Genomic DNA, 10,025 nt, shown 5'->3' with positions numbered 1-10,025 from the left:
TTTATCAATAGTGAATTGGAAATTTCCCTTTTTAAACTTAAGAGAGATTTTGTTGAGATATTTAATTTAATAAAATGGGATATGCTCTCATAATTACTTTTTCTATTTAATTAAATAATCTTTAATTAATTAAAGACACTTTTCTTATTTTTTTGAAAAAAGAGGGGTAAAAACTTTATTTAAAAAGAAATCAAAGCAGTACAGAACAGACCAGGGCCTGAACCCCAAGAAACACTAGAAACCACAGAAAAATCGGAGAAGAAAAATCAATTCTCCTTGATTCCACTTACATCCTCTTTCAACATACTCTCCAAATCTTGATGTAACTCACCTGGCAGCTACTCCCACTCATCAATCCGCCAACCATCTATATTTCAAGATGCCCATTTTGCCAAACTATCAGCTACCCTATTCCACTCCCTTGGAATATGGGTATAAGACACTGAATCCAACATAGAACTAACCTGTAAAATCTATTGCACTATCAAAGACAACTCCCAGCTAACATCCGAACACTTTCTCTCAAATAGAAGATTTACAAGAACTTGAGAGTCAGATTCACAAATCACCTTACGCCACCCAAGAGAAAATGCCCTTTGCAAAGCATAAAGAATAGCGAACCCTTCCATTCTATTAACAGTTTGCATCCCTTTATTGATTGAGAATATAAAAACCATCTTACTAGAATAATCCCTACCAATTCCACCTATACCAGCAGGCCCTGGATTTCCCCTAGATGAACCATCAGTATTAACTTTTAAAATGCCAGCCGGAGGTGTCATCCATTTCCCTATCCTTTGAACTTTATGTTTTGCCCTTCTACCTCTCCTAGCACAGGTAGAGTCTGGAGAAATTCCTAGAATTCCAAACCTGTCAACCATTATAGCATCCTCCCTCTCAAGAGGCATCACCACCTCACTCTTAGCTAAGACTGTGTCCTGAATCATTCTAAAAATTCTAATCCAAACCTGGTGAATCCCCAAAGCTTCTCCCCGAAATATTCTTCAATTTTGTTCCAGCCAGACTTGCCATTGCAAAAAGGTAGGTCCAGTATACCAAACATCCTGCAAGAAGGGAGCTAGGGATGGGGGCCTCCGCAGTCTTAACCAAAAATTTGCCAGAGAGGAAGCGTGAATGCACTGGCATTTCCAAACATCCCACCAGAAATGCCATAACTGTAGAGTGAAAGAGCAATGGAAGAACAAATGCATAGAGTCTTCCTCCTCACTACTACAAAGGATACATCTCGACGGGCCAGAGAAACCCCTCTTCCGAATATTGTCCCAAGTCAGGCACCTATTCCAAACCAAGGTCCAAGTAAAGCAATTACATTTTGGCTAAGAAAACTGACTCCAAACTTTCTTCCACCATTGAACCTCCCCTCCCACCAGCTGTTGGGAGAGCAATTCCTGATAACCAGAGGAGACAGTATACACGCCCTTGGGATTAGGGGACCAAGCCAACACATCATCACCCCTAAGGGCATTACAGTTTTGCCCTAAAAGAATGTATTAGAGCTCAGCTCGCTCCATTTCCGAACCAAAAATAGGCCATTCCTCTAGATTCTTCCACCTCGCCTCCACTAGCTGACCTTGAGGGGAAAAAGATTTAAAGTCACACACTCTTGACCATCCAGCATCAGAGAAACTCTGAGCCAACATGTACAAATGAGGATACTAAACAACCAGGGGAGGATACTCATCCCAAGTATCATGCCAGAACTGAGCCTATGAGCCACTTTTGCAGATCGAATGTAAGCCACCCTTAATGAGCGCGACTCCTTTCTTGAGAGTACTCCAAATCATAGAGCCTTTCCCGCACAAGCTATACCGAGGGATATCATTATGGGGGATCCCTGGAAGGTACTTCAAAGACAAAATTCTAGCCCAAACTTGATCCTTTTCCACACACCAACGCCACTACAATTTGGCAGCCAAAGCAGTACCAGTTAGCACTGATTGTCATAAACCAAGACCACAAAATTGTTTTGGGCTATAGGCAACCTCCCATTTGACAAGACTCCACTTGGTTGAAGAAAGATTACTAGCCCATAAAAATTGTCTTGCTAAGGAGTCTAGTTCCCTAACAAAGCTCAACGGCACCACCTGAACTATACTCCTATAGAGAGGCAGAGTTTGAACCACAGATTGAATCAGTTGGAGCCGACCAACAAAGGATAGCCAGTGATGGGTCCAATGAGTAACTTTGGCCTGGAACTTGTCAAGAATGACCTGCCAAGAATCCTTAGACTGCCTACCACCAAAGATAGGAATGCCTAGGTAGAGCACAGGAAGACTTCCAGTTTGGAATCTAAGAATATGAGCGATTCTCCTCTGAATAGAAGGTGGAGTGTTAAAGAAAAAAATGGAAGATTTGTCCTCATTAATCAACTAACCTGAAGCAGCAAGATAAACATCCAACACTTTGCGTATATTAGAAGCCTCCCGAATGGTAGCCATGCCTATCAAAGCCATATCATCCACAAACTGTAGGTGAGACTGCACAAGAAGACCTCCTCCCCATTGCCAGCCCTGAATAAAGCCCCCTTCAACATTATTTTTTATCAACTGACCAAGACCTTCTACCAAAAGAAGAAACAAATAAGGAGATAGGGGATCGCCCTTCCGTAATCCCCGAGAGGTGCCAAAGAGATTAGAGTGTTCCCCATTAATCAAGACTGAGAAAGAAGTCGAATTCACACAACTCATAACCCACAGGATCCATTCCTCCTCAAAACCAAAGGCACCCAGAACCTTTTGGAGAAATGACCAATGGACTCTGTCATATGCCTTAGCCATATCCAACTTAATGAACATAGCCTTGTCTTTCGAATTGGCCATAGAATGAATAGTCTCAGTCGCCACAACCACCCCATCTAGGATCTGGCATCCCTTCACAAAGCCACTCTGTTCTTCAGAAATTAACAGTGGAAGCCACTTTTAAAACCTGTTAGCTATCAACAAAGATATGATTTTATAAATAACATTACAAAGAGAGATAGGGCAAAATTGACTTATCCGATCAGCCCCCTCCCCCTTGGGGATGAGAGCAAGGAAAGTAGAATTCAGAGCCTGAAGCATTTGTTTGTTCCTCTGGGATTCTTGAACAACTGCCAGTAGATCTATCTTAATAATATCCCAAAATTCTTGGAAGAACTCAATCGGAAAGCCATCTGGACTTGGAGCTTTTCCTTTTTTCATCTAGAAAATAGTCCCCTCCAATTCCTCCAAAGAGATGGCCCTCATAAGATACTCTTTCATTTCCAAAGAGACTAAAGAAGGAATACAAGAGAGGACTTGGGCCTCTTCAATCAATTCCCCTTGTGAAACCTCCCTAAATAAAGACTCAAACAACTGTACAGCTTTGCTGAAAATATCTTGAGAAGAAGAGAGCATCTCCCCCCTATCATTCACCAAGGTTGAAATGGAGTTACCGTGTTGTTTGGCCTTAACTGAATTGAAGAAGAAAGCAGTATTCTTATCCCCCTCTTGAACCCATTCAATTCAAGCTTTTTGTTTCTAGTAGATTTCCTCTCTCAGTTCCCACTCCTCCAAAGTTTTCAGAGCCCTAGCTTCCTCCCGCAACAAATATTCTGACACCCCATCTTCCCTTAACAACCTGGTAATATCATTCAACTCAGACTAGGCCGCATATTTTTCCTGGAAAATATTACCAAAGCAATACCTGTTCCATCTTTTAAGTTGATATTTAACATATTGTAGGAGTTTAGCAAAAGTATACATTGCTGTACCAAAGGCAGGTCTACCAACCTTCCACCACTCAGCTACATAGCCATATAGATCTGGGTCCCTTAACCACATAAGCTGGAATTTAAAAGGTCATTTCTGAGGCAGCCGGTTGGAGGAGATAACTAACTTAATGGGCTAGTGATTCGATCCTCTCCAGTCTAATATCTCAGACCTGGATGACCACAATCCACCCACCCAAAAATAGGAAACCATGAAGCGATCTAATCGTTCAGCAATGCAATTGTCTCCTATTCTTCTATTATTCCAGGTGAACTGGCCATTACTAGGCTTGATATCTACGAGATTGAGTGTCGAGATGTTATCCCAAAGAAGCACAGAGGAGGGCTCAAGTCTTGTAGTACCCCCCCGTTTCTCAGAGAGATCTAAGATAGCATTAAAGTCTCCAACAATAATCCATGGAAAATAAGGAAATAACCTACGAACAAAATGAATATTATTCCATGTAAGGACCTTACCTTGGAGCTCAATAGGGGCATAGACGTTGGAGAGAAGAACAGACTCTCCTGACTCATAGCACAGAGAGACCAGGGAAATAGATGATCTAAAGGAAATCCACCACATAAGCTGGATCTTTCATGGGTTCCAGAGGCAAGCTACCCCCCCTAAAGACCCTTGAGCTCCAATGCACTGACATTGACCATTCTTCCACAATTTAGGAGCTATACTCATCATACTCTCAACAGAAACTTTGGTTTCCTGAAGAAAAAGAACATCAGGAGAATGAATTCTAACCAATTCTCGAACAGCTTTTTGTCTAGGGCCGCTGTTCAAGCCCCTTGTATTCCATGAAATAATGATCATTTCTAGGGAGCTGGGAAATGAGAATCCAAGGTCTTGATAGCTCCTGACTCCACCAGATTCTCCCCAATCATCTTAATCTTCTCCATGTCCTTCTTATGCCCACTTTTACCACTTTTCTCAGAAACCCCCTTCTTAGCATCCTTTTGAAGAATACCCAAGTGAGGAGAAGACTTGCCACGCTTATCTATATCCGAAACAACATTCCGTGTAGGAAGGGCAGCTCCTGTTGCTTCTTGTCCCCGATCAGCATTTAACCCCAGCGTAACTTGAGCCCCTACCTGCCCATCAGTGACCATAGGCATAGCAGGTTCAACCTGTGGAGTAGGAGGAGGGTTAGGAGAGACAATCTCCTAATCGAGCTCTGCAACCAATTGATTAATGCTACTAAATCCTGGATTAACTTCTTGTTGCCCTAGTTCATCTAGGACTTCAAATCTATTAAAGGTATCCTCCTCTTGTCTCTCCATCAAAGTCCTCTTTTGACCTCTATTACGATTGCGAACCTTGACCTGTACAAAGCCCTCAACATCCTTTTCCTCTCCTGAATTTGGCTTCTACCCTTTGCCAGCACCAAGACTGTTATGAGTAGGGGGTAGAGTCTGCTGACCCACCGACTTGGCCTTCGAGAACCTACACAACAGGTGGCCATATTCATGACAAAGTTGGCACTAGAAGGGAAGAGTCTCATAATTGAGTTGCTGCACCCAAGAATGTGGCCCTGCGCACATTTCCACTTCATCTGGCAAAAGTCTATGCAAATCTAGCTCCACACAAATTCGAGCAAAAGTCATAACCCTCTTACCAAGGGTTTGGGTTGAGGACCCTATCGATTTCCCCAACATCAAAGCGAGCATATGGAAAACATCCTCTCGAGAACACTCTATTGGAAATCTGGGTAGCCGAACCCACACTGGGACCCGATTCGGGAGCTCCTCAGAGGGGTTAAATCCTGCATGCCATGGCTTAACAAATAGCCCAACCTAGTTGTAAAAATAAGGCTTGCCCTCAAATACCCTATTACGATCTGCCATGCAACTGAATGTAACCATGAAGAAGTTGTTTGCCAGCAACGTGACTTCTATTTCACCCTCTGGATCCCAAATTCTCTGAGCCCAGTTCTCTAGAAATTGAAGGGACACTCTTAAACCAAAAAATTTACAATACAACGAATTCTTTGAATAGTATTCCACATCCTCAGCAATCATCTCGTAAGGGATTACCAATTTAGGTCTTTCTTTGCATCGCTCTAGGAACCCATTTATCTTTGTGATCTGGGAACTGCTAGATGGATTTGATGCTTTAACTCCCGACCTCTGAGAAAAAAGGGCATTATCAAACACCCTCGCCCCTTGATTTGGTAGATGCATGTCCTCTGCATCCTACAAGATGATGTCAGGAGTAACCCCTGACGGCTCACCCTTCAACATACTTCCACCGGCCTGAAGTGATCATCACAGTGGACCACTTACCAGACACCGCATGACCCACCGTCCCCCCTGCTCACAGACCGACCCAACAGCAAAGATCTGCCTACGAAAAAATGTGTTTCAGACCAGACGCCTTCCCCCACGTAGGCTGAAACACCTCCCCCCTCTGGCACACACACAGAAAGCACTGAAAGGAGCTAGGGCACAACTGCCCTAGATCGTCGACCGCATGAAGACACCCAGCGTAGACATTCTCAAAACTCTATCATAATCGTCTTCGACACTTTTCTTATTTAATTAAATAACTTCATTTAATTAATAAGGAATGGCTTCTAATTTAATTAAAGAATTTTGTTTAATTAATTAGAAGTAAGTACTCCATTTAATTAAATAATTTCATTTAATTATTTCAAAATTCTTTTCAAAACTAGTCAACTCAAGTCAACCGTGGTTAAATCTAGTCAAATTTTGGTCAAACTTGATCTTTGCGTATGTGAATATGAGAAAATGTGAGTATGAACTCTAGCAACAATTCGATGCAAATTCTCATTCAACCTTTCAAAATGAAGAGATGAGGGTCTCTTAAATAGTCTTTCTTGGAATTCATCAACGGTAGAGATCGATTTCAATCAACGGTTAGGATTAAAGGTGAAGTTCAGTCATAAAGGCAGATTTTCAAATTAAAGGCAATTAACAAATTTAATTTCAGTAAAATAAGGAGTTAACTGATTCAATTTGAGTAGAAAAAGGAGCTAACTGATTTAACTCATTTTTGATCAATAGTGAACTGGAAATTTCCCTTTTTGAACTAAAGAGAGATTTTGTTGAGATATTTAATTTAATAAAATGAGATATGCTCTCATAATTGCTTTTTCTATTTAATTAAATAATCTTTAATTAATTAGACACTTTTCTTATTTAATTAAATAACTTGATTTAATTAATTAGGAATGGCTTCTCATTTAATTAAATAACTTTGTTTAATTAATTGGAAGTAAGTACTCCATTTAATTAAATAATTTTGTTTAATTATTTCAAAATTCTTTTTGAAACTAGTCAACTCAAGTCAACCGACGTTAAATTTGGTCAAATTTTGGTCAAACTTGATATTTGCATATGTGAATATGAGCAAATGTGAGTATGAATTCCAGCAAAAATTCGATGCAAATTCTCATTCAACCTTTCAAAATGAAGAGATGAGGGTCTCTTAAATAGACTTTCCTAGAATTCATCAACGGTTGAGATAGATTTCTATCAACGGTCAGGATTAAAGATAAAATTTAGTCATAAAGGGAGATTTCCAAATTAAAGGGAGTTAACAGATTTAGTTTGAGTAAAATAAAAAGTTAACTGATTCAATTTGAGTAGAAAAAGGAGTTAACTCATTTAACTCATTTTTTATCAATAGTGTACTCGAAATTTCCCTATTTGAACTGAAGAGAGATTTTGTTGAAATTTAATAAAATGAGATATGCTCTCATAATTACTTTTTCTATTTAATTAAATAATCTTTAATTAATTAGAGACAATTTTCTTATTTAATTAAATAACTTCATTTGATTAGTTAGGAATGGCTTCACATTTAATTAAATAACTTTGTTTAATTCATTAGAAGTAAGTACTCCATATAATTAAATAATTTTGTTTAATTATTTCAAATTTTTTTTTTCAAAACTAGTCAACTCAAGTCAACTGTGGTTAAATCTGGTCAACTTTTGGTCAAACTTGATCTTTGTGTATGTGAATATGAGCAAATGTGAGTATGAATTTCAGCAACAATTTGATGCAAATTCTCATTCAACCTTCCAAAATGAAGAGATGAGGGTCTCTTAAATAGACTTTTTTTGAATTCATCAATGGTTGAGATTGATTTCAATCAACGGTCAGGATTAAAGGTGAAGTTCAGTAATAAAGGAAGATTTCCAAATTCAAGAGAGTTAAAAGATTTAATTTGAGTAAAATAAGGAGTTAACTGATTCAATTTGAGTAGAAAGAAGACTTAACTGATTTAATTCATTTTTGATCAATAGTGAACTGGAAATTTCCCATTTTGAACTTAAGAGAGATTTTGTTTAGATATTTAATTTAATAAAATGAGATATGCTCTCATAATTACTTTTTCTATTTAATTAAATACTCTTTAATTAATTAGAGACACTTTTCTTATTTAATTAAATAACTTCATTTAATTAGTTAGGAATGGCCTCTCATTTAATTAAATAACTTTGTTTAATTAATAAGAAGTAATTTCTCCATTTAATTAAATAATTTCATTTAATTATTTCAAAATTCTTCTCGAAACTAGTCAACTCAAGTCAACCATGGTTAAATCTGGTCAACTTTTGGTCAAACTTGATCTTTGCATATGCGAATATGAGCAAATGTGAGTATGAATTCCAGCAACAATTCGATGCAAATTCTCATTCAATCTTTCAAAAAGAAGATATGAGGGTCTCTTAAATAGACTTTCTTGGAATTCATCAACGATTGAGATCGATTTCAATCAACGGATAGGATTAAAGGTGAAGTTTAGTCATAAAAAGAGATTTCCAAATTAAAGGGAGTTAATAGATTTAATTTGAGTAAAACAAGGTGTTAACTGAATCAATTTGAGTAGAAAAAGGAGTTAACTGATTTAACTCATTTTTGATCAATAGTGAACTGGAAATTTCTCCTTTTGAACCAAAGAGAGATTTTGTTGAGATATTTAATTTAACAAAATGAGATATGCTCTCATAATTACTTTTTCTATTTAATTAAATAATCTTTAATTAATTAGAGATACTTTTCTTATTTAATTAAATAACTTCATTTAATTAATTAGAAATGGCTTCTCATTTAATTAAATAAATTTGTTTAATTAATTAGAAGTAAGTACTCCATTTAATTAAATAATTTCATTTAATTATTTTTAAATTATTTTTGAAACTAGTCAACTCAAGTCAACCGTCGTTAAATCTGGTCAACTTTTCGTCAAATTTGATCTTTGCGTATGTGAATATGAGCAAATGTGAGTATGAATTCCAGCAACAATTTGATGCAAATTCTCATTCAACCTTTTAAAATGAAGAGATGAGGGTCTCTTAAATAGACTTTACTAGAATTCATCAACGGTTGAGATCGATTTCAATCAACGGTCAGGATTAAAGATGAAGTTCAGTCATAACGGGAGATTTCCAAATTAAAGGGAGTTAACAGATTTAATTTGAGTAAAACAAGGAGTTAACTGATTCAATTTGAGTAGAAAAAGGAGTGAACTGATTTAACTCATTTTTTATCAATAGTGAATTGGAAATTTCCCTTTTTGAACTGAAAAGAGATTTTCTTCAGATATTTAATTTAATAAAATGAGATATGCTCTCATAATTAATTTTTCTATTTAATTAAATAATCTTTAATTAGTTAGAGACACTTTTCTTATTTAATTAAATAACTTCATTTAATTTGTTAGCAATGCCATCTCATTTAATTAAATAACTTTGTTTAATTAATTAAAAGTAAGTACTCCATTTAATTAAATAATTTTGTTTAATTATTTTAAAATTCTTTTCGAAATTGGTCAACTCAAGTCAATCGTGGTTAAATCTGGTCAACTTTTGGTCAAACGTGATCTTTGCGTATGTGAATATGAGCAAATGTGAGTATGAATTCTAGCAACAATTTGATACAAATTCTCATTCAACCTTTCAAAATGAAGAGATGAGGGTCTCTTAAATAGACTTTCCTGGAATTCATCAACGGTTGAGATCGATTTCAATCAACGGTCAGGATTAAAGGTGAAGTTCAGTCATAAAGCGAGATTTCCAAATTAAAGGGAGTTAACAAATTTAATTTGAGTAAAATAAGGAGTTAACTGATTGAATTTGAGTAGAAAAAGGAGTTAATTGATTTAACTCATTTTTTATCAATAGTGAACTGGAAATTTCCCTTTTTGAACTGAAGAGATTTTTTTTTGAGATATTTAATTTGATTAAATGATATATGCTCTCATAATTACTTTTTCTATTTAATTAAATAATCTTTAATT

The 10,025-nt window shown here is 36.8% G+C and overlaps 1 protein-coding gene across 1 annotated transcript; it reads right to left on the bottom strand.

Annotated features, from left to right (window-relative positions):
- Positions 1-1,727: 1,727 nt before the first annotated feature.
- Positions 1,728-3,200, bottom strand: LOC149539350 (uncharacterized). The gene is made up of 4 exons (XM_089802551.1): positions 2,990-3,200; positions 2,396-2,677; positions 2,106-2,275; positions 1,728-1,919 (listed from the first exon to the last, which is right to left on the bottom strand). Exons 1-4 carry the CDS (start codon positions 3,198-3,200, stop codon positions 1,728-1,730), a joined length of 855 nt encoding a protein of 284 aa, XP_089658677.1.
- Positions 3,201-10,025: the final 6,825 nt, after the last annotated feature.

The sequence above is a fragment of the Cupressus sempervirens genome, chromosome 9 (assembly GCF_028749045.1).
Source record: "Cupressus sempervirens isolate cs-2001-9-10 chromosome 9, ASM2874904v1, whole genome shotgun sequence".
NCBI classification, from domain to species: Eukaryota; Viridiplantae; Streptophyta; class Pinopsida; order Cupressales; family Cupressaceae; genus Cupressus; species Cupressus sempervirens.
Note: the sequence above shows the minus strand (reverse complement) of the source record. Positions and strands in the feature narration are given on the sequence as shown.

Excerpts from the sequence above, each read along its gene's own strand:
- LOC149539350 (XM_089802551.1), bottom strand. The coding sequence starts at position 3,200 with ATGAAAAAAGGAAAAGCTCCAAGTCCAGATGGCTTTCCGATTGAGTTC. Across the intron at positions 2,678-2,989 it reads ATTTTGCCCTATCTCTCTTT|TCTTGATTAATGGGGAACAC; the intron begins GTAATGTTATTT and ends CTTCTTTCTCAG. Across the intron at positions 2,276-2,395 it reads TGTTTATCTTGCTGCTTCAG|GCATTCCTATCTTTGGTGGT; the intron begins GTTAGTTGATTA and ends TGCTCTACCTAG.